Raw genomic sequence first — 25232 nt, forward strand, 5'->3', positions numbered from 1 at the left:
CTGACAGTAGAGTCAGTGAAGGGGTCGAGAGAGGTTGTGGGGCGGCAGAACTGGCTGTAGTCAGCATGCGTGTAGAAGCTGGACCTATATCTTCGGATGATGTCACTAAGTGGCAGTAGGTCAATGAGGAAGGGACCAAGGATCGATCCTTGGGGGACTCCAGCGATGACCATGTGGGAACAGGAAGGGAAACCATTGCTGGAGATGCTTTGGCTACGATTTGATAGACGAGTGGAACCAAGCTAGGGCAACCCTATAAGATATGAGAAGTGGCTATCAGTAACAAAGAACAATACATGTCTGACATAGCAGTGCAAAATTACAGAATACAGTCTTGATGTAGAAATATACTTACAAGATGTCCTGTTTCTAAAAATGCAAAAGTTATAATAGCTCCACATGAAACTGCATTAGCCCATTCCTAAACTTATTTTCTGGTCAATTTATTTGAGTGACTTGCAGATAGACCCTTGGCTGAAATGATTGAACATTTGACTTCCAACTAAAAGGTAATCAACTCGAGAGTCAATGTTACTAAAATGTGCTTGTTTCCGTGGAGATCATTTTTGTAGTTTCTGCTGAGCTGCTGATGTAGTGTTGTCTGAAAGCGGGTTGAAGGCTGGGTGCTTTCCCCACAGGGAAATCATCAAAATTTGTCTTCCGTCACTCGGACACCACCTAGTGACCAGATCGAGTGAAAAGATCACACAGCAGCTTTCAAGCCTGCTTGTTGCTATAGAGGAGAAATGGTCAGGCCCAATGTTCCCTCCAATTTTTTGGGGGTGCGCGGTCCCTTTAATGGGCTGCGCAGCCCATTGAAATTTTCATGCATGCGCAGTTTCTTGTAGAGAAAAGCCGGTGCGCAACCTTGCAGCTTAACGGGAACATTGGTTAGGGCCACTGGTTTATAAAATGAATAAATGAGTTGAATCCTATTACCTGAGATTCTGGGAATTTTATCAGTATTTTAGGACTTTGTTAACTTTTCCATGAAAACAGCAAACCAGTAACTTTGGAAATGGTATGTTAAGAGGACTGTTGCTGTAGGAAAATTACTATAGCTTACAACTGTAAATTCTTGCCATGTTTACTGTTTGCTGCATAAATGTTGACTGCCACTGGACAGTATTTGGTGATGTTCCCCACTGTAGAGGCTACATTCTCTTAGAAAGTTACCTTCCTTTTCTCTTATCAGCAGTTTATTTTTGTACAAAACAATAAATAAATAATTTTGTGTTGCATTTTTTCCCACATGATTCTCATGCCCCTTTGTTAAGATCTATTGGATAACTTTTTATTGAAGTTTAAGTTGTTTAAAATCAGTTGAGTTCAGCTTCACAGGCATTGGTATGGAGTTCCAGCAGGCATGTGCTTTGTTTCTGCATTCTAAATTGGCCAGTTAATATCAGTCACTTCATTGCCCGCACCTGCTTTTAAGATCTGCAAATCTTATCTTGAATCCCTCCATGTGACCAACACTTGCTCCCTATCAATGTAGCTTGAGTTTTCAGTGGTATACACAACCTGTGTGTCAAGCTCGGCTGCAAAGCCTGTTTTGTGCATCATCTTTGCTGAATGAAAATCCTTCAGAACAGAAGCACTTGCAAAAAGCTTCAGTTGCAGGCTCAAATCTAGGCAGGTTGAGGCTCATTCCCGACTTGAAAAAAAAAGACCGGATTAATCAAGTAACATTTTCAAAGGGGTAAGGGGTGGTGCATTGGAGTTCCTCTGCGACTTGGTCAAGCCACTGTACTGGTGCCTATTGATATTGAACCAGAAGTGGAATTTACCCACTTCCCTCAGTACCAGAACTTCGAAAATCCACTTGTACTGCTAAAGGTTCCATCAGTACTAAACTGTTGGGGGTAGTAGGGAGTCATTCATAGGGGCACTCGGGAAATTTCCCTATTTCCCGGTGGTACCCAGTCCTCCCCCTGCCAGTGAGTAAAAATATTTCTTATAGGCTCACGGGGAGCAAAGACGCACAACTACAGGGGACCCAACCTTTATAAGGTAAATGCAATAACATTTGTAAACTGCAAGCAAGCGGCTTGTGATCAAACATCCAGGAATATACCAAACAGAGTTTGCCATAAGCCAGAGTAACAACAAACTGTCAACCCCATCAACATCGATTACTCCCTTTAGGCTGCTAATATTGGCACCGATGGTGTGTTGGGTTATCCAGTGATTCGATTGGTGAAAGTTAAGATTTTGATGTTTTGGCAAACCTGCAATTTTCTAGAACTCTAGTCTAATTGAATCTGGGTTTGAAGCTGATTTTCTCAAATGGCGAGGGCTTGATCATATGCAATTTGGGTCCAGCCACAAGGCTTCATGCTCGAGGTTATTTTGAGGCTATGCTGGTGTTTCTTAATTTCTCAACATCACCTCCACCTGCTCCCATAAGTATTTCTCTGAATAGACTTGCTGTGAATCCTAAAAGTGCCTTTGGCTGATACTTTGATGTCTAGCAGTAACTGAATGTTACAACATGTCAGACGGCCAGTTGAGAGAGATTGTTAAGGAAGGTTACTCCCTATACTTTATAAGTTTTTCCAGGATTCGAAATAATAAATTTCTTCACCATAGTCACAGAATCGAGGGGTTTCTCCTTTTTGAAGTCAGAAATATTAAGGATTCTTTTCCTGTTTCATTATCTCCAAGTTAAGAAATTGGGTCCCATTCTAGATTGAGGGTCTTGAACATCTATACTTTGAAGGACTATTTCAAGATATTGATACTGGAGATCTAGGATACAGTATAAAGCTTTCCAACAAAAACAAAATGTTGAAAATACATAGCATCTAAAAAAGATTGACTCTTGCATTTCCAGTGTAATGTTTTTATTTCAGATTTCCAGCATCTGCACTTTTTTTAAACAAAGTTATCATGTGGGTGTACAATTTTGTGTCCAGACTAAGTTACACGTTTGGTCTTGCAGATTTAGTAGCCTCAAGGTATGAGCCCCCACCCACCCACCCCGATAGGCAAAAGCTGTGTTCCAAGCCATGTTGATTGTGCTGAATTTAGAAGCTAGTGACGAGGAGCACAACTTTTGCCACTCTGGGGAGTGGGGAGGAAATCCTTGGGATTCGAGGCTCAAGGTTGGATTAAGGTGCAAGAAATGGCTGTGGAGTGGGGGTGGGGGGCAAGGTGAGGAATGTGCAATTGTTTAGAGGTCTCAGCTGAGAAAACCCTTTTAAGAAATCTTCCTCCATCCTCTTCATTTTAACAGACAGGGCATAGAAATTTGAAAGGTAAATAAATCAACATCTTAACGTCCAAACATACCGGTTACAGCGCACACAAACCTACACTCAATGTCAAAACTCTCAAACAAAGATGAAGACAGAAATGATGCAAACATCAACGTACCATACAAAAAAAGTAATACCCTGAAAACGCAAAACTTGCTTTCCACCAGCAAACCCACAACATTTCAACTGCATTAGGTAAAGCTGGAACATTTCTAGCGCTATAAAACAACTTAGCCACTGACAGCACAAGCAATGCTATGGACTGTACATCAGTGTGCACAAACATCGCACTAAAAATGCAAAACAATCTTAAAGTGCTGTGTGTGTGCATGTGGAGCATGAAACTCACTAGCACAAGCAAATAACCATTATACTCAATGACCCGAGACGGCATTCAAATTTGCATAGTTCTCGGACCAAGCAACAGTTAAACTTTGCATAATATCAGACTATGGTTACTTAATGAATGTTTCTAGCTTTAAAGACGCAGGCGAGCTTATACACAAATACACCTTAGTAGCCGAATAGTGCATTTAATAGTATAATGACACGGATTTTGCAGTCAGCGGTGAAGGAACGGTGCTCGCCATTTATTATGCTTACAGATGCTCAGACTTTTTGTGGGCTTTTGAGCGGCAACTTACGTGTGGCACCCTCTACAGGGGATTTGGGACCTGTGAATAGGGCAAGCAAACAGCATGGGCAAGAAATTCAGTAGGCTTTGCGCCCAGTTTTCGCCCAAAGAGGGGTTTTGCGCCACTTGCTGAGATTGCGCCGATATTCAGCGCTGCGGTAATGGCGGCGTTAGCCAGTAGCGCTGCGCCGCCACCGATTACGTCATCGGTATGCGCAGTGCCCCGCTACTGCCCCGACCGCCATATTTAGTTGCGGCCGCAAACAGCGATCTGAAAACAGGGCCGTCCTGCAGCCTTAGTGGGGCGAGTTAAGGCGGAGGTGCGGCCGGCCGCTTTTTCGGCGGCCCCCTGCCCGCACCTCCGTCCCCGGCCTCTTTTTCCCCCCCCCGCGGCATTGCCGGCTGTTTTCCGGGAGCCCGGCACTTCTCTGTGGTGCCGGGCTCATTTGCCGGCACTAGCGAGCGGCGATCTCGCTGTTGCAGGCACCTCCCCCTTAAGAGAGGGAGGAAGGCCTGCAGTACCGCAGCCTGCCGCTCCGCAGCAGGTGGCGCTGCGGCACCTAGTGCGCCGAAATTCAGTTTCCGCGCCCCAAGCGGGGGCGGCCACACCCTTGAATAGTGGCCGGCTTCGACTTGGGGCGCTGAAACTGAATTTCCGGCGGGCGCAAGTGGCTCCGCGCGCAGCGGTAACTTCTGGGCGCAAGTGAGCTGGCGGGCCCAAACTGAATTTCTGGCCCATGTCTCTTCAACCAACCAGATTACATAAGAAACAGGCCATTTGGCCTAACTAGTCTAAGCTGGCGTTTATGCTCCACTCGAGCTTCCTCCCATATTTCCTCATCTAACTCTCAGCATAACCCTGTATTCCCTTCTCCCTTATATGCTTATTTAGCCTCCCCTTAAATGCATCTATACTATTCCCTTCAACCACTCCCTGTAGTAGTGAGTTCCACATTCTCGCCACTCTGGGTAAAGAAGTTTCTTCTGAATTCTCTATTGGATTTCTTGAAGATTGAAAAATTCTTACTGAGGCGTGCAGTCTAAACCAGGAAGTGTAAGTTAGAATATTTAATTCAATGTAAAATCATGTACGGAAAGAAAGATGGGATTAAGAGAGATGAGAGAAAAAGAAAAAGTGAAAACAAATTATTTAAAAAAAAAAATAAAAAAAAAAATTTTTTTTTTTAAAAATCTCCAACAGTAATTAAAATCTGAAGGAATGAGACTCCACGCTTGTAAAATGTTAATTTTCAGTGCCAGAGAGATTGTTTGGTAGTAATTAAGACTTGCCACGCCATTAAAAAAAGCACTTTTGAATGTATAGCCCTAACTTTTTCTGGCGCGTTTAGTGGGTAAGTGTTGCAAATTCATGGAGTTGCATGTAGTTTAATGCTGAGTCTTTCGACAAGATACTGTTAAGAGCGAAGCTTGTGGAGAAGCCGTGCATATCGAACAGCAACTTGCTGATTTCCGTGTTTTACCGCGCATGTGCGGCTAGCCTCACCGTTATTCTTAACGCAAAATCCGGGCCATTATAAAAAATAAATCTGATTTATCATCAGCAATGCCACAGGAAACCTAATACTACAAAAAAAAATCTGGAATTACTTATTAAAACAACTATGCATTGTAAATTGTAGGAAAATAATTTTGTATTTTTATTTCTAAACCATCGTTTTGAATTAATATTATTTGGCTCTTTTTGACATTTTGAGGTAGAATCTTTGTTTCTATTAACACGCTAGGGTTAATATTACAAGCAGAATCCAGCATAAAATTAGATTTGGATTCTTCACAGACCGGGCACAGCATGTCTGGATCTGCGGGGAGCTTTGGTTCTTTTTTATATGGAGATTAAGGGGAACAGGGCCTATGTAATGAGCAGATAAAAGCAAGAGATGGAAAGAGATTCATTACACATGGCTCTTAGCATTCTGGGTAGAAGTTTACACCCAAAAAAAAAGGAAGTTTGATGTTCCTTCGTTGTGCTCATTCAGTGAACTGTAAAATACTTTGAAGAAGCTTATCTGTGGTTCGCGGGTTTCCTGGGAGAGTTGCTGGCTGGCAAGGAAGGCAGTGAGTGACATGAAAGTGATTTCAATGCCAGGGCATTAGACTAGAGCGAACCCATTGGTACGATCATTTCAGCAAAAGTGTGCGCACTCTGGTCTTTGGAATCAGAAACCGTTACTATTACAGGAAATTAAGAATTGATATGCAGCTTGTGTTTAAAGCTGTCGTAACCGTAGGGTTCTTAAACTTGGATTATATTATCCAAAGAAATCTACATAACCAGTTTTGGGGGGAAAACCTTTTGATTGTTAATTTAGAAGAACAGGATATATGAATCAAAATTCTAACCATGTCACATGTCCCCATTTGTCAGCACTTATCCCATCTTATGGTCTCTATCCTCTAATGAAAACAACTATACAAATCTGAAATGTAGTGAAATCAGCACATTCCCAGTTATTTATGGGAAAACCTTTGTTTACAAAGAATTTCCTGTGGTCATATTAACCTTGAACAAAGTGTTTTTAAAATATTGAACCGTTAAAAGCTTGCAAATTTTGAAATGCATTCAATTGGGGGGTGGGGCTGAAAATCCTGCAAACTGGATAAAGACAACCACAGCAAGAGTTGTGGTCATATGACTTCTGTTCCCTCCATATCAAATTCCCTGAATGGTAATCTTCCCTTTTTTTCCTTCAGCCAATGCCATTTTGTCTCCTCCAACTTTGTGCTTCAAAAGAGCCGGTGCAGACTCCAAATGACCACCTTCTGTGCTGTACTATTCTATAACTGAGGGAAAAGGAAAGATATGCTTGATATCTGAAATAAAAGCAGACAATGCTGGAAATGCACAGCCAGTCGGTCAGCATCTGAGAGAAAAATAGATTAAAGTTTCTGGCTGGCTGGCAAGGAAGGCATTGAGTGACATGAAAGTGATTTCAATGCCAGGGCATTAGACTAGAGGGAACCCATTGGTATCATTTCAGCAAAAGTGTGTGCACTCTGGTGAGATCCTTCAGTGTATCTCCTCAGCATTGCAGGAATGGCTATAACAGTTTGAATGAAAGAACAACAAACGTGCATTTATATAGCACTTATTACATCCTTAGAGTGTCAGAAAATGTCTTGTACCCAATGACTTATTTTTGAAGTGCAGTCAGTTACTGCAAATGTGGCAGCCAATGTGTGCACAGCAAGGTTCCACAAACAGCAAATGAGATTTACTTGTCTTTGGTGGCTTTAATTAAAGGAGGATGTTGGCTAGAACACTGGGAGAACACCCTGCTCTTCAAATAATGCCCTTGGGTGTTTTGTGTGTAACATTTCATCCAAAAATGACACCTGACAATGCAGCATTTTGCAGTTTGAGTACGGACATAATATTTAACGGTTCAGATACATATTCTCTTAGAATCTTGCAATTGTATAAAGAATGTTGGTATATGACAATTATTGCTGGAAAAATGATCTAGAATGAGGCAGGGATTTGCCGGAATTGGGAATGCAAAAGATAGAGATAAACTAGGATCAGTCAATAATGGACAATTAGATCTATCTAATTAAAAGTCTGCCATGTAGAGATGTGTTAACTTTAAATATATCGTAGTGTAGGAACTGGGGTTCCTAGCCAAAGAATTGAGATCGACTCAGAAAATCAAAAACAATAAAATTTAATGAACAAACGAAGCTGTACAGGAAACTGTAGGATACAATGCAAATAGGTCTGGTCTGCTTGAAAGCCTCTCTGGAAACTGCTAGCAGGTTCCGAGCTCTACTGCTAGAAGGTTCCGAGCTCTCACGTCATCTCGTTCTTCCCACTGTTGAGAGATCACGTGACGGACGGCATGACGTCATCACGCGGAGTACAGGAAAGAAGCCCTAGTACAGTTAACATATTAAAGGTGCAACCCCCAGCTGTACTACATTGCTGTAAAAGGAATTATATACAATTGTCCGTAATCTTCTGGTGGTTCCGCCACAGTAGCATGAAAAATTTGTTGCTTTTTCTGAATCACTATCTCTGGGCACATCTGTTATTTCCAAATCTTGTCAACAACCATGTAATTTTCTTACCCATGTCACCATTAACACCTAATAAGGAAATTTAACAATTTACAAACTAATTGCTGCGCCCACCCACAGCATTTTTAAAATGCCTAATATTTTTTCCCCCAAAAGTCTACCCTTCCTTGGGAACCTTGGCTTTGTGTTAACCTCTCATTTTAATTTTTTAATACCTGGTAACTTCCTCTCTTTTTTCCATCTTCCACAAGCTTTCTATATTGTGCAAGCTTTCGAACTCTCGCTGACTAAATGTGACCCCTTGGTTCTGCTTGCCTTATACACAAATGTCACACACCTACTTTTATTATCCTTCTCGCAGCCTTTCCAGCAGCTCTTCCTGGTGGCTTTAGACTAATCTCCCAGCATGCTGAAATATCCCACTATCGATGCCGTGTTCAGCAACTCTGGTGACTAGTCCTAATGGGGCTTATAGAATGATGTTTTTCAAACATTAACGATTCAGTTCTCTTCATAAATAAACATGCTAATCAAAACTTAAGGCACACGTGACTTCAAGCAGCGGTCACTGGACAACGATCAGGAATGAAAACCCTAGCTATTTGTAGCACCTTGAGCACCTCTCCTGCTGAGATCAGTTAACTTGACTTAAGTATCAATAAAAGCCAAGATTCTCATCTTCAGCTTTCTTTAACCAGTGCCAGAACAATGGCCAAGACAAATGCAGATGGTGGAAGGACAGCACAGTGCTGTGACATCGCCATCTTGCTATACCGTGCCTGAGGTTGAGCAATTGAAATAAAAGTGAATTAAGGTGTAATCCACTATTGCAATTACATTTTATTGATAATTTAGTCAATCTGGTATGAAACCAATCACTAAGGATGCATTTTTATGTTGGTACACTTTCCTATTTTAGGGTTTAAACTACAAGCTAAATCTATAATGGCTGCCTTCTGCTAAAATGTGTAGTGCAAGCAAGACTATAATGAAACACAGTGACACCATTAATTTCAGCCATTTTGTAAAGCTTGTATTCTGTAAAGGAAATCATTTAATTGAGTTAACACTTCTGTTTTCAGAATATTTTTAATTTGATTTCATGTTTCAAAAGGAATTGACAGGATTAATTTTGGAGCCTGCTGTATTTATTGTATAAAAGTACACTTCCCAAGCTTTTCAAAATATATTTGTAACTTGATGTATATTTACCCTGTGCATTTTGTCTGTTTTTAAGTTGTCAACTGATATTTGTTTGGCTGGAGCAAATAAAAATTGAATAGGAAACAAATACAGGTGCTTGTCGCTCAAACAGAACTGAGTAGTTGTCTTTTAAAAGATGGTTACAATTCTTGCAATTTTAAACCTCCATTATTTTGCTACTACATAAACATTTATAATTGTGTACAATTTTTTTAAAATGTCTACATATATGACACTCCTTTCTTTAGTCATAGGTGCAACCCTGGAGTCTTTAAGCCCAAAATGTTAGCATCCATTGTGCTGTTCTTCATTATTGAAGAGGAGGGGCAAGATAACATTTATGAATCAGAATGTGGCTTTGTTTGAACCTGCTGCTAATGGATGAGTTGGCAAATAATGTTAAAATAGTCAAACCTTTCAAGTTCAGAGGTGGCACTAGGGAATCGAGCCAAGGGAACATCAAAGCCGGCACAGCAGGACAGAACATGTGTTTGAAACTGGATAGATTAGAGGCCATTATCAGTCATTTGCCATGATGTGGTAAACAAAGGCATGTTCTCTCCTTTGGGATGGGGTTAGTGAAGTGTAAAAAAAAGCCACTTCCCAGCACCCTACCTGGGAACCGGCACGCCATACATACTGGGTAGTGTGGATCATCATTCTGCCACCACAGACCTATCTTCTCACTAAACTCAAGATACCTGTAAAATTAGACTGAGCTGCTCCCTCCAACAACACAAATCCTGAGGGAGTATTAAAGAATTATCAAGGTGACCCTCAAGTCTAGTTTCCTTTTTAATGGGCTTTGATTAATCGTCTTTTTTTGCAGTGCGAGCTAAGTTGCCAGTGACCTAAAAACGCAATGTTTTGGCTTGATCCAGTGTTTGAGGCTTGTTTCATTGCTGTTTCAGTGTACTGTGCACATGAGGCATTTCAAAGAACCGAAATTCTGTAAAAGATACATCTGGGATTGTGGCGTATTTGTGACTCAATGTCTACACGATGGATATTGCCAAAATGCCACAGATTGCTTACTGACTTTCTCATTTTGTGCTCCGTCAAAGTTGGTCATTTCTGTAGTCCCGTGTAGGGTTTAAAAAAAAAAAAAAACAGGTTTACCCTGCTTGCATCTGTCTTGCTTAATATAAAAACAACTTTGCATTTTTTTTCTATGTAGCTAGGCTGTGCACATTAACAAAGGCCAAATTTGACATGTGAACCTCCCTTGGCATAGATAAAGTGGCTACCTTCTAAAATGGCAAAGAAAGAGAACATGAGTGCACCATAAAATTTACTTGGGTAGTAAAACTAATGGAATGAAGCAGCCACTGTTGTCAGATAAGTAATGCCAACAAGTATGCATTTAAGTGTATTAGATTGAAGGAACAAACAGTAAATGGTGCAATTTCTTCTCATTTTAACTCCAACCACCTGTGTTTTTGCAATATTTGGCATTATCATGTAGGGGAAATGGTTTGGACTGGTGATTTACAGAAAATAAGCACTGCACAATGCCAGCCATCTAACTTCTGGGTGCTTCAGACATCTATTAACTGGGATGTTTGTTGTTCATACAATCAATACTTTTACAGGTAGTGTATTTTAAGCTGTTTTAAATTTGTGTTTTTGGGCAGCTGCTTCTGGCTGCAGTGCGATGATATGAACGAACGTGCTTTTACACCACAAGTTCTCGGACCACTACGCAGATGAGAGTTCACAGCAGAGCTTGGAAAAAAATTAGATATGATTGTGACATCTTCATACTATTTCCACAAGTGTGTCATTGTTTCTGCACCTTTGTGCACTGGAAAAAGAGATCCAGCGATTACTTGTGGAAAGTGTAACCATTGGTTGTAGAGACCACGTTTTAGAATTTAAGCTTTTTTTTAGTTTTCCTTTTCTTGCTGCCTTGCTTTCAGTTGAATATTAGATAAGTTCAATAATATGATGTGGATTAATTAAACATCCGACTATCAATTTTCTCCTATAGGTTCACCACATTTGTCTTGATAGTGTATATCCCTTTTTATTTCTACCATAAGTTTGGGCAAAATACTACTTTGCTCAGATGTTTACAAAATGGTATAAATGAGTATTGCTTTTGCTCCAAACCATGTCTCCCTAGTCTCTGTCCAGTAATTTGAATTTACTGAAATTAATAGAAGAAAAGCCTGGTAATACTGTACAATAGCCACATCGGTGGAGAGAGAAACAGAGTTAACGTTTCCGGTTCGACCTGAAACATTAACTCTGTTTCTCTCTCCACGGATGCTGCCTGGCCTGCTGAGTTTTTCCAGCGTTTTCTGTTATTTCTGGTAATACTGTACTCTGCTATGGTTTAATGAAAATATCTCCACTTTTTTCGGGCAGAGATGGGATTCCACCATACAGAATCCGAAAGCAACATCGGCGGGAGATGCATGAAAGTGCCAAAGCGAATGGACGAGTGCCACTACCTCACATTCCTGTAAGTATTATTTTTACAAATCTACTTTCCACAGGTGAGCAAAAGACAGGTTTAAGAGTGTGCCAGTTTAAAGCCTTTTAACAGACACATTTTCACTAAGCCTTTATGCATGTGCTTGTTCTCTGCCATTTCTTCTGTTGTCTTAATATTTAACCAATATCTGTTATAAAACTGTACAGATAGTGGCTGACTTAAAGTCCCCAACTGGCATCGTGAAATACATTCATATACTTAGGTTGCATTTTGTATTATACACATGTCCTCGATACACTACAATTTAGTAAAACAGTTTTTTTTTTAAAAAGCAACAAAAAAACTGCAGATGTTGGAAATCTGAAACAGAAAATACTCACTAGGTCAGGTAGCATCTGTAGAGAACAGAGGAGTTGACGTGTTGGGTGGAATCCTTTGTCAAACTGTTCTTTCCATAAAAGGGTATTTTGCTGTAAAGTTCCTTGTGTATTACCTTCGTCAAAGATTGGCTACTCTTCAGTTTTGCTGCTGCTGTGAACTGTTTCTTTAGGATGCAGTTTTCTGTTGTGACAAATGTTTGTCCGATCTATTTTTAAATTGAATGATAACTTGAGGGTGACCCCTTGCATTTTCCTCAATATTCATGCACAATTATTCCCATACATAAAACAGAAAATCATATGCTGTGGTTATCCTCCTGATTAGAGCCATCTTTGTGCCATTTTAGAGTTGAACACAAACTATTATGGCAATTGCCTTGTCTTTTTTTTATTGGTTTTAGTAGAGCAGTAGAAGTAGTACCCTGCCAAAAGACTGCCAGCTACTGCTTGGTAAATATAACACAAATCTTAGCCTAAGAAAAAGTTAATTAAATACAGTGAGATACACTTTGGTAGAAATCGTCAAGGCCTATTTGTCAGGGCTTAGCCCAGTCTATTCTAATAACATGTTTTGTCAACTTGATTTAATTCAATTCTTATAAACACCTAAACTAATGTTATAATGAAGCTCTTTAAATGCTTTAAGTCCTTTGACTGGGAGGTAAACCAATTTGAGTGCAAGGAAGGTTGGGATAACATTCCAGCAACATTCCCTGAAAGTTTTTCATTCCTGGGACAGGAGGATCAATCACTATTTCAGGAGTATTTAGGTGTGTGGAAGGGACAAGGACTCGGATGGGAAAATTTGCTGATGGTATTGTTTTTTCCCAGTTAAATACCAGAGTTCAAACACTGACTCTTAGCCTCCTAGAGATACATATGACGGTGCCCTTAAATAGCAGTGCATCACAAGGCTATGTTTAAATTTGGAGATTTAATTGGGAAAAGTATTAAAATAGACAGTGGTGTCCGCTTATGCAACTAAGAAAGGCATTTGAGCCCAGTGCTCTCATTGTAAATAGTTCACATTAAACCCGGTTAGTGTGAGTGTGTAAGCAACGTTGGTTGTGTCAGGTTTAAAAATGAGATTGAATATACCTAAGCGCACCCTGTACTTTGAAAGTTCTCATTTTCAACTTAAAATTTTCAACTCCAAGATTAAACTTGTGTAAGCTGCTGAGGAAAGCCTTTCACAGAAAATAACTTTCATTAAAACATTTGATGCTCAAAGCCAGAAGAATTCAAAGGAATGCTTTGAGCAGTGAACCTGAACTAATTCTGGCATGCATTATTTACCAATTAATGAAAGTCATTCCAATTATTTGTTTTGTGGATTGGTAATCAATATTGAACCAGTGAGGTCATCTATTTCAGCTCAAAACAGCTGTTTGCATCTTTAATCTCAAACCAGAATCATGTACATTAGTTCTTTTTATTTTTGCAGGGGGAAAGAAACAATTCAAAGCTGATATTTTATTAAACCTCGTGAGAGGCAAAGAATAAAAGTATTGGGAGGGTAGGATATTTTATTTTACTTTAGTTTAGCATCTAGCTCAGTGTGTGAAAGTTGAAGTAGTGGGATTTCATAGCTAGTATCCCACATCATCCTTTGCATATTTGAGCTATGTGCTCTAAATAACCATGAAGACTAATGGACACAATTATCCCAGTATTCAGGACAGACGTTGGTAAATGAAAGGTGAAGTGACAGACTATTGTATTCCTCTTTTACCCTTGCAGTTACTGGGGTAAAGCTCATAATACAATTTTGCTTTCCTTTTCTGGAGTATTTTTAAATCTATAGGATTCTGTGTGAAATTAAGAGGGGCAGTTCAATAAAAACAGCTACAAACACCTGTTAACTAACATATAAGTTAACCCTCAATTTCTAATCGACACAAAACCCACTGCGATCATTCTCGGTTTGCCTTACAAGCTTTTTACACTTGCATCTTATCCAAATGCAACATTCCGGTTTGCATGGACTGTAGAACTTTTCAGTTAGCAATGAGTAAAACTTATTAAAGGGCCATTAGTGTGATGTACTGGCAAGTTCTGCTAATTTCTGCAACATTCCTGTGGAAGATTATGTTTAATGTTTAGACTTACCGCTTCTCTGATTTCAGTTTATATTGAGCAGTTTTACATTACCACCCCACGTGTGCACCGAGTCTTTCTGTTTTGCAGAAGCTACAAACGATTTGCATTAGCCATTTGTGTGATGGTGTGACGTTCCTGTTCTGCAGCCAAGTTCTGAGCAGATCCCAAGGAATGCAAATTGTTACTGTGCTGCAAATTTACTTAACTGTGCAGCACTGTTTCTACATAATTGTAAATTTGTAACTAAAGTAAATAAATTTGTGGCTATGGTGCAGTATGGAGTCCACTTTTGAATTCAGTACATGCAACTTTGTCAATTGTTAGGATAACTTGAGCAGCAAGTGACACTTTTATTTGCTATATTGTCCAGATATAGTGAAATCTTGTTTCAAATGTCAGTGCACAGGATCTTTGCCGAAGTAAGAAATCTCTGCTAATGACATAATAGAGAGCTGATTTCTAACTGTTCTGACTTGGGATAGCTTTGCACCGGGGGTAATCAGATTGGGTTTAATTCCATCAGTACAGTCAGAAGTTCTTCACCAGAAACAGCTTGGGTTCTCACAGTCTCCATTCTGTTTGTTCACATCCAATATGGCAAAAGCAAATCCACCATCCAACTAATCTTATTAAGGGAGTTCAGTTAGCTTTGGCTTTAAATTAGATTATTTTCATCCTTAAGCTGCAGAAGACCTAGTCTTCAGCTTTGATCATTTGGCTGTGAATAGCTGCAGCGATTGGGCAGTGACTATTCCCAGCTGCGCAGCGCTATGTTCATTCACATTGCTGCTTTCACTGCATGGTTGCTGTAGAGAAGCCTTGACTGATCAGCCTTATCCGGATGTGATTCTGCTTTATTCATCACTTCTAAAAAAGATGAAACTGAAAAGGGGAAAATTGGTTGGTTTTGCCACAAGTTAGATCCAGAGTAAAAGTTGTATCTGAATAGGTCACCTTAGCTTGGCTTTATAGTTTAATGATAAAATGTTACAATTTACATCAAATCTGTGGTGCCCTTAATCTGACTTCAAAGCACAAAATCACTTTCGATGCCAATCTATTGGTATTTTAAGTATAGCAACAGGATATTGTGAAACATTGGCATAAGAGCTGAATTTGGATCAAGGGGGGGGGAAAAAGTCAGTTTTGAAAATAAGGGCACAAAATGATAAATTCCTGGGTTTTATCCTCACCATTAAGATCTCCCTTTCAAATAGTAGTGTAGCTTAATAAAAGCGAAGAATAAACACCTGAGTAGTGAAAAAAGGTTTCGGCATCAAAGTAAGATGTAACATGTGGGGGAGGGGGAGAGGAAAGGAAGACTTCCTCTGTGGGCTGTGTAATGAAATTAACTTTTAAAAAGTGGCTATATGATTTTGTTACACAACACACAGAAAATCATCCTCTGGTAATTATAAAAATACTCTGGCTTTAAAAAAAAAAAAAAAAAAAAAATTAAAAAAAAAAATCTATTTTAGCCAATAATATGGGTAAGTTTAACCTAACCTGCCCAGCAGGAAACTGACTGCATCGGATCAGATACCCGTTTTACACCCCATCCAATTTTACTTTCCATTGGCTTCATGCAGTACACTTTTTTTTGAGTTCAGTGTTCAATGAATTCAATGGGCAGCCATTCTGGTCCTGTCAGTTTCCCACCAGATGGGTTAAGTTAAAATTAACCCCCAATGTTTTGAAAGAAGGAATTCTGCTGCCCAGTTCAATTCTGTTTGTCCCAGATGCAGCTGTTAACCTGCCTACAGATTCGCAGGATAACTTCACAATACCCAATTATCATTTCCTAAAGCTGATGCAACAATCTTGACAATTTTTTTGCAAGATTATTTTCCAGAAAAATGTATAGTTCTCCCAGGACAAATGGATTGATTTATTTTTCCCTTTAGGGCTTCATCTGGAGTCTGGTTCGTTAACTTGTATTCTTGTAATTCAACTGAAGTTGCCATCCAACTGTAATGAGCTTTTTCACTTAAATGCCTGATACTGCATTTCGTACAAATAATCACAGACCTACTTTGGTTCTTGCTTGTGTGTTACAATTTAGTGATCTCAATTCAGCTACAAAACAAAATGAATTAGACTCTTGAGTGCAGCTTTGAAATTGGTTTGACTATATTTCCATGCCTAGCCACCTTGGTATTGCATTTCAAGTAGATATGCAGAAATAGTATTTGCATAAAAGCCTATCAACAATTCAATTGCAATCTTAGTATAGCTATAAAAATGTACATTATAAAATATATTCACGATGAATCAGACAGTTGGCTGCAGGGTTGAAATTGGATTATTTTTAATGCTGTTCTGAGCTACTTTCCTTTGGAACATAAATGACCATTTTAGCATGGTGCTGATCCAATCTAGTTAAAAATGCATTGGTCCTTACCTTCTTTCCTTCGGATCTCTCTGGGCCCACACACCTTCTAAATTAAAGTGGTGGGCAAACTGCTTCCAAGCTCCATCATTGCTGCTCTTTAGTTGGCCATGTGCAAGCATAGTCCAGTGACAACTAATCCTCTGCCCTATGGAGAGGCATCAAGCCTACATTTAGTACCTCTTCCACAGCAGCACCAGTGTGGAGACTCGGTAGAATGGTGGATCAAACCAGTGATGCAACACATAGGTGCTTCAACATGACACTTTGCCTTGTATAACCACATAGATGCACTGGACCGTTGCCTTTTTTTTTTACTTCTCTCTCTCCCACCCTGCCCACTCTCAACCTCCATTTAAAAAAATCTTCCAATATTTATTTGGAGTGATATTTGACCAAAATGTAATCAAATTGTCATGGTCTAAGCTGAAGATAGTTTGAAGGTGCGAGTAATGGTTTATAACTTTATGGTAGGAGAGGTAAAAATGTAAGTGCTAGATTTAAAAAGTGAAGTCTGAAAGGTTTATACAATTCAAAACATTTCTATGTTGTCTATTTTACATTAGATACCTTAGCTTTCAGTTGAAACATTTTAAGCAATATTTTAGTCTTTGCAGAAAGGACCAAAACTTGATTTCAATACATTGTTACTGACTTAAACAATATTGCTTCCAAGCCTACATTTTTATCACTTTATTGGAAAGATTGAATTCAGAAATGTCAAGTTGAGGCACCTTTTTATAAAAAAGTGCCATGGGTGTGTTTTACAGGAAGAAATGCATTGTACACTGACCTGATTTTAAACCACTTGTACCACAGCATTTGTATCAATGCAAAGAGATCTGAATTTCACACCAATGCAAACTATAATGTACAAGAAACTCTTTTTTATCCGGCATAGACGGGACCGGCGTGTTGCCGGTTTATCAAAATTTCCGGATGACAGAGGGTTATCTACCGAGGCTATTTTTAACAAAGAAAAATAAAAAAAATCAAGAAATGTGCAGTATACAGTAATTGGGTACTCACCTACAGAATGTTGTGTTAAATGGATGGTGGAAGATGCTTAAGTACAGTACTGCCAGTAAAACAAAACTTATAAACGACTGTACAGTATAAAGTACTGTGGTTGACTGTACACTTATTCCAAGTCAACTAGTTCATCAGGAATATCCATGCCAGCTGGGTCATCAGGATCATGCACTTCAACAGATTCTTCAGGCACTTCAACAGATTCTTCAGGCACTTCCACTGCTTCAACTCTTTTGGAAGCTTTCCTAAACATGTCCCGGATGTCTGCTTGCTTAGTGGACTCTTGCCTTTTTTGTAGAAAGGTGGAATGCAGAATATGGAGGTGCATAACTTCTTGGGCAGAATAGCAAGGATGCCTTTCAGCAAATTTGAGGAATGAAGCGAAATCTTCTGCAGCTTTAGCCCAAGAAATCATCATCTCTTCAGAAATCTCATCGTCTTCACTTTCCATCTCACTTTCCTTTTCTTTCTTTGGATTCAAAACATTCTCCATTATTTCATCATCACTTAGCATATGCACAACAGCAACTTCTCTATCTGCATCAACCCACTGCTCAATATCACTTTCACTGAGGTGGCGTAGAGGGTTTGTTGGGCCTACATTTTTCACCATGCCAGTCATTTCCATTACTGTACTCCTCTTGGGACGAAGATTGAACCCATGAAATTCCTCCTCTGAAGAAGAACCTTCAGCAAACATTACAAAAGGCCACAATTTGCGCCAGGCTTGTCTCAAAGTGTGACCTTTCACCAAGTTCCAGGAACATGCAGCATTAAAGATGGCACCTTTAAGATTGTATTCCTTCTGAAATGCGTGAATATTGTCATCTTGGCTTATCAGTTTACGTAGGAAGTCGTTCTTGTAATGACCCTTGAGATTTGGATAACGCCCTGGTCCATGGGTTGTATCAGAGAAGTTACATTTGGTGGCAAATAAATGGTGAAAATATTTCCCGAAACCAACTCGGATTCATGCGGATGGGCTCTACAATTATCCAGCAATAAAATGCATTTGCTATCTTCAGGTTTCCCTATTCTAGGGAAATGTTCCCTCACAGATGGAACAAAAATATGCTGGAACCAATTCGAAAAGATTTCCTTATCCATCCAAGCATTTCTTTTGAGCTTTGTACTCAACAGGTAAGTGCCTCACATTTTTAAATGCACGGGGATTTTTATACTTCCCAATGACCAGAAGTTTAACCCGGTGTGATCCAGCAGCGTTCGCACATGTTAGCACGGTTACACGATCTTTATTTTTCTTGTAACCTGAAGCATTAGCCTCACTAGCCCCAGCAAGCATTGATTCTGGCAAAAACCTCCAATAAGCCAGTTTCATCGGCATTGTATAGCTGTGCTGGCGACAAATCACGTTGCTGCACAATCCAATTGAAATAATCGCAGTATTCTTCTGCGGCGTTGTGATCAGCTGATTTCTTCTCCCCGGAAATATCGAGTCGTCGTATCCCGTGCCGTACCTTGAAACACGTTAGCCATCCCTCAGAGAAAGCACACTTGTCAGTGAGCTCCATCTTTGCGTAGAAATCCTTCGCTTTTTCGATTAGCATGGGTCCGGAAATTGGAACGCCCTCTGAACGCTTAAGAGAAAACCACTCATAAAGCATGGTATCCCGCTCTTCAAGCTTAGGCTTACGAAGCGTACGCCATTTCTCTACACCCTTGGATGTCTCCGAGCTTGAATAAAACTTGAGCAGCTTATCTTACTGCAATTTGATGTCTTAGATTGTTGACGAACTGATTTTGAATTCATTCATAATGTTGATACGCTTCTCTCCCCTTTCTAGTCGTTGGCATATGTCGATTTTCTGTTTTAAAGTTCTCTTCCTTTTGCTTGGACCAACTTTTGGGATTTCCATAATGCAATGACTACCAGCAGCGTGGGAGACACACAGTACCCCTGTAAAATGGCGGATCAGAAGAGACTACCAGCGGCGCGAGAGAGTCAGACTCCTGTTACGGGGTATTGAGGTGCTCCGACTCCCGACAGCGCCAAGAAGCCGAGTAGTGGCAGTTTGGAGAACTACCCCCACTGACTAACTCTGCCACCGTGGGAGACTCTGACTCGGCAACATTGCCGGTTATTGAGGTGCTGTTTTCGGAGCGAGAATTTTGCCGGTTAATAGAAAATTCCGGATATTTAGGTGCCGTTTAAACGAGTTTCCTGTAATTAGAATATGGAATTGAATTTAGGCAGTAAATGAGATCAAAATCTCTAGGGGTAGTCTCTCAATCCAACCGATATGAACCAAAGTTTAGTAGGAATCATTTGCGTTTCATTGTTGACATTTTGTGTTTATGAGCAGAGTGCTCCAATTTTCGCGTCGTGTGTAATGCAGAACTAGCAGTTTAACTTGGATCCACGGGCGCCACATTTTTTCCTGACATGAAGTCCTGAATGAACCAAAATTTTATAAATTTCAGCATTCACAAGATAGTTACAAATGGGGAAAGCTATTCTACGCATCTTAGTTCATCCACTCAGTAAGATGTCCAAGTCACCCCATTTCACTTGTGTACTAGTCCCTAAATTAACCATTTACTAGTTTGAATCTATATCCCCCGTCCTACTTGCTATTTAATTTCAAGTAATATTCCAGGTTTGCCTATTCCATTTGCTTTAGTATCTTGTAAACCTCTAAGATCACCTCTCAGACACTACCTTTGTGGCTGAGTCCAAGTTTCTTCAGTCGTTTCTGCATAACTCAGACCTTTGGCACAAGGAATCAGACTGATACCTCTTTGCCCTGCCTCCAGCACTTGATTGTCTACCTTGTGTCTTGCTGAATACAGTACCCAAGGTGTGGTCTAACCAGATAACAGTACAGTTTGATCACAACTTCTTGGGCTTTGTTGATATGCTGCTCTGAATCAGCTTCTTCATTATCCATTTCAACACCAGTTGTGGAGTTCATGTTGCTTATTTTTCTTATGTACAGTACTTTACATTTGTTCTATATTAAATTTCATCTGCCATTTTTCTGCCCACATACATATTCTAGCCAACTCATTCTGTAATTTCTAAGTTGCGTCCTCCAAATCCACTGACCCTCCTAGTTTCGTATCATCTGCTCATTTGACCACTTTGTATTGAGCTAACTACCTACTGTTGAAAACTGTCACCTCCAAGTGATACAAAATGTTTTTATTCATGGTGATTGATCAATTTAAAAAAAAAAAAAAAGTTGCTTTCATAATTCTGGTCATGTTTGACCCTGTTTTTCTCATTTTCATGCTTTTTCAAAATAAGGTTGAAGCTGTATTAGCTTACTTAATATTGTAATGATTTACTGAGAGCAGACTAGTTATTTCACGCATCAGTGTTGGCATTGACACAGTTTGCATGTACTCTTGACTTGTAATCTCTTGATCTACCTAGCGCACGTATCGGATGCCAAAGGATATCCACGTTGAACCAGAAAAGTTTGCTGCAGAACTCATCACTCGGCTGGAGAGTGTACTGCGAGAGCGAGAGGCAGAGGAGAAGTTGGAAGAGCGGCTTAAACGCGTGAGATTAGTAGGTTTCATGTGATGAGAATTTAGACTATTATACTATTCCTAACTCCGAACAAAATTATATGCCTTTTAACTGTTCTAAAGTAGTATTTGTCTCTTTCTCTCATTTGTTACAATGTATTTTTTTTCGCTGTTTATTTTTGGTGTGTATAATGGCAACAGATGCAGCTGAAAACCAAAGATAACCAAGAACTGTACAAACATAAAGCAGTCTTGCACAGTGTCATTCAGGTTCTAGAATGCCAACACATCTTTATTGCATAAAGCACATCCCGCAGAAGTTTAAATGTTTAAAATGTTTTTCAGTGCGTTTGAACTGATCTCCATTAGCCCTCTCGGGGAAGTTCAACAGCCGTCCAATGAATGTGTGGATTTATTTTTAAATTCAAGTTTAGTTTTCATAATCCAATTTTCAGAATTTTATGTTTGCATTATGAAATTATAACTGCCTCTAATTTCTGTCTTTTATACCATAGTAGATTGCTTTACTGTTTGCCCATTTGATTTTCTCCACCTTTGTCAGTCCATTCCCTTTTCATAGTTGGTCTCCTTTAGTGAATGTAACAATGCAATGGAGTGAGCAGGTGAACTTGTAAACTACTCTATACTCCACATATTGCCATATTTTTTGAATTGGTAGATATGCATATACTTCTGAAAAAAGAATATGGGTGAGCAAGATTCCTTTCTGTTTTCTCCTGGTCAGGGTGGTGTCTCCTGAACAGCTGATTGGACATTTAGCTGCAGGTTAGAGTGTTTCCTAGCAGCCATATTATGGTCATTAAGTGCAAGCCTTGTGATATCAGTAAACCAGCGCAGTGCTCATTATTAAATAGCTTCAGGTTTTTTTAGTAGTCTGCAGATGTCTTGCCCCCTTCAAGGATGAAATAGCCTCATTTTGAGATACCAGAAACCTTTTTTATAAGGAAAAGAAGTTGTTTGTTTGAATCAAATGCTGATATTTCTAATAATGAAGTGAGAAGCTTTTGGTTGTAACACAGTCTGTATGTACTATGAAGCAGACACTGACTAAAAATAACATTTAATTTATTTGTGTCAGAGATGGGAGTAGGAGAAAGGAGGGAGATGGGAAGCAAGGACGCAAAATGCCTTGTAGCAATTTTTCCTTACCTTTTTCATTAGCATTTCTAAAACCATTTGTGAAACTTAGAAACATCTTGTTCAGTCTTATTTAGTGCACAGCACATTTGAGAAGCACTAATATTTACATAGATATATCCTGTGATGCTGATAATTGAGTAAATTGTGTTTATTTTGTCTGGAAAGAACCTCTAAGACTATTGATGAGCATTTTTTAATGTAACTAAGGAGCACCTAATCTAGTCACTAACTGGGCAGAAGATACAACACTTTGTCAAAAGTATGTTAATCATTTCTAAACTGATTCAATAGTGCCACCTGCAGGCTGATAAAACAATCGTAATTTAGCACGGCTTACTCAACTGTAGTCCTATAGTTGCTTTCACAGTTCAGCACTCTTGACCCATACATAGGTGCATAAGCTTTTTGTTTATTCTTCAGTTATTAGAGTTTTTTTTCTAGTAAGACCTCAGACTTCAAATGTGACATCTCTGTTGCAGTATTTAAATGTTCAAAAATAACAGCAACTGAGGTAGGAATTAGATTACATATCTGTACCTAATGTTGAATTTCAATTAAAATAAAATCACACGGGGAATGTGATTTTGTTGAAACTACAGGTATTTTTAGATTGTAACCCATGATTTATTCGAATATTATAATGTACAAGGTTGTTTTGTACTTATAAACAAAGTGGGCTATAATCATGTTACTGCTTTAACGTATTAACTGAGAATTTAGCACATTAAGAGCTTCTCAAAGACCAAAGAGATGACAAAAAAATGAGACTAAGAGCAAGTTTGAAAAAAGGCAATAACCTAATTCCCCAAAGTAGCACTGGCTTCCAGCAGTTAAAATAACGTCCCTATTCCAACCAAATACGTAGCACTTTTAGTTCTGTGACATTTATTACTTTTTTTTAAATTTTGCTTTCTGCAGTGATGGGCATGCAAAATAGACTCCAAGATCAATGTAAATGCTCCATGCACTGGAACTAATTATAAAATAGAATGTTAAGTCCACAATTAGTTTTTGCAGGCATTTTATATTTGGATCAGGATCCTGATGTAAACGCAGTGAGTAGGAATGGTGAATTGTAATTTTATGCTTGCATTAGGTTTGGCATTATCCACAATCTACATTCAGTAAACCATGGTACTGTGTGGAAATCTCTTGGACTATCCTCGTTGCTAGGAGTTAGCAAAACAGTTGTTGTGTCGAGCACTTTTTCTTTTCATTGGTTTTATTGTGTACTCTTTATGCCAGTTTGGAATCATTAAACTTGGGTTCGCAAGATAGATCAAAACCAGTTCTACAGTATCATTATTGGAAAATACTAAACTTTTATTAGGAGACCACTGTAACAGAGCTCGATCTAACCATTGGAACATTCGTTTAACACTAATGAGCACAGACTTTCATATTTAAACTAATCCTCGGATTTCTCTTGCAGGAGGAAGAAGGAGAGGATGCAGATGTTTCATTAGGGCCCTCTGTCGTTGGTCACAAATTGCCACCTGCCCAGGCTGTGCACCACTTTAACTCTCGTTACTCTGAGATGGGCTGTGGTGGACTGCAAATGCGCGATGCTCATGAGGAGAATCCCGAGTCCATTCTTGATGAGCATGTCCAGCGTGTGATGAAGACTCCTGGTTGCCAGTCTCCAGGACCTGGACGGCACTCTCCAAAGTCCCGCTCTCCTGATGGCTTATCCAGTGGGAAGGCAACAGGTTTAATGGGAACGGTGCTACCTCCAGGGCATAAACATGTGTCCAAGACTGGTGTGAAAGTAGAGGCTCCCAACATGTATCATCACAAACATGTTTACCACCACATCCACCATCACAATGGGATGAAACCAAAAGAACAAATTGAGGCGGAAGCCACACAGCGGGTCCAGAGTAACTTCTGGAATGCTGATTCACACCACTATGCAACAAAGTCACGGAATTATGCTGAAAGCACGGGCATGACACCTAATCCAGTGGAGTCTTTGAATTATGGGTAAGTGAAACCATGAGCAGGGGTCACTGCTTTCCTGTGGCATTTTGTTACTAATGTTACAATGACTCATTTTGAAAGCTAATCTAATGGCTCAGTAAATAATTGCATTATGTAATGTGGTTCTGTCGCCATGTAGATGGCCCTTGGTCTGTGCTGAGTTTACTGATCTTGATGAGGAAAGCGGTGAGTGTGTTACAGTTAATGTTAAACCTAGGCTAGAAGGAAGGGGGGAAATACTGCTAAGGATTTTACTCCTAATAAATACTATTGCCCTAATTGAAGTGCACATTTGTGAATACCTGAAGTGGAAACATACATTGTGGATAAGCTCAGGCTTGAGCATTACACCAAGGTTCTGCACCTGAGTGATGGCTGGAGACACTGATGGAGTCAATAACGGAGGTATACGGGAGCCTATAATATGGTTGTGGTTTTACCAACATTAAGTTGGAAGAAATTTTGGCTCATCGAGGTCTTTGTTGATCGGGAAGTTAAAGTGTAGCAAGAGGCTTTGGATCAATAGAAAACCAAGCTAGAGCTGGGTGTTGCCCACATACGTGTGGAAGCTGCTCCCAAGCTTCTGGGTGATCTCGCCAAGACTTAGCATGTAGATGAACAGGGGAGGGGAACCAAGGATGGACTGCTGTGTAACTGTGTGGGCACAGGAAAGAGCAGTGCCATGAAAGTGGAATGCAGTGGAGAGATGTTGGAAGAGAATAGAATGGTTAATGATGTCGAAGGCAGCAAGGAGCTCGAGCAGGCCGAGGAGATATAGTGAGCCACAGTTGCTGTTAAACACTGCCGCTTGTGACTGACCAGTGCAAAAAGAGAGGGTTACAGATATGGTGGTAGTTGCAGAGGCTATAGATGTTTTCTTGAAGATCTTGAAGGAGTTGGGGATAGGGACTGGTTGATGGCTGCAAACACTGAGCAGAAGAGGTGAAGTTGGGTGGTCGACCTGAGACCAAAGAGGATTGAGGGAGCAGGTGCTAGGCTTTATAGATGGGGCGAGGAGGAAATGGAGAAGCAGCAGAGAATAGGATGGGTGAGTTGGAAAGTTGGCAGTTGAGAGAGGAAGATGAGGGGCAGCCAGGGGAGGCAGTGCATGGCTCGGTTTTGG

At 39.8% G+C, this 25232-nt stretch overlaps 1 protein-coding gene across 7 annotated transcripts in view; it reads left to right on the forward strand.

The window, feature by feature from the left end:
- The window catches only part of axin1 (axin 1), a 119921-nt gene that overhangs the window by 76646 nt on the left and 18043 nt on the right, over positions 1 to 25232 (forward strand). For 6 of the 7 annotated variants that reach the window (XM_086000575.1, XM_086000577.1, XM_086000576.1 and 3 more), the window contains 3 exons: positions 11503 to 11599; positions 20871 to 21008; positions 23562 to 24112. In XM_086000575.1, the coding sequence (XP_085856701.1) occupies positions 11503 to 11599; positions 20871 to 21008; positions 23562 to 24112 (786 nt within the window). The remainder of the gene's footprint in view (positions 1 to 11502; positions 11600 to 20870; positions 21009 to 23561; positions 24113 to 25232) is intronic. The other variant, XM_086000578.1, reaches the window with a different exon arrangement.

Source organism: Somniosus microcephalus, chromosome 11 (genome assembly GCF_052327205.1).
Source record: "Somniosus microcephalus isolate GS21.2 chromosome 11, FLI_Smic_1.0, whole genome shotgun sequence".
Taxonomy (NCBI): domain Eukaryota; kingdom Metazoa; phylum Chordata; class Chondrichthyes; order Squaliformes; family Somniosidae; genus Somniosus; species Somniosus microcephalus.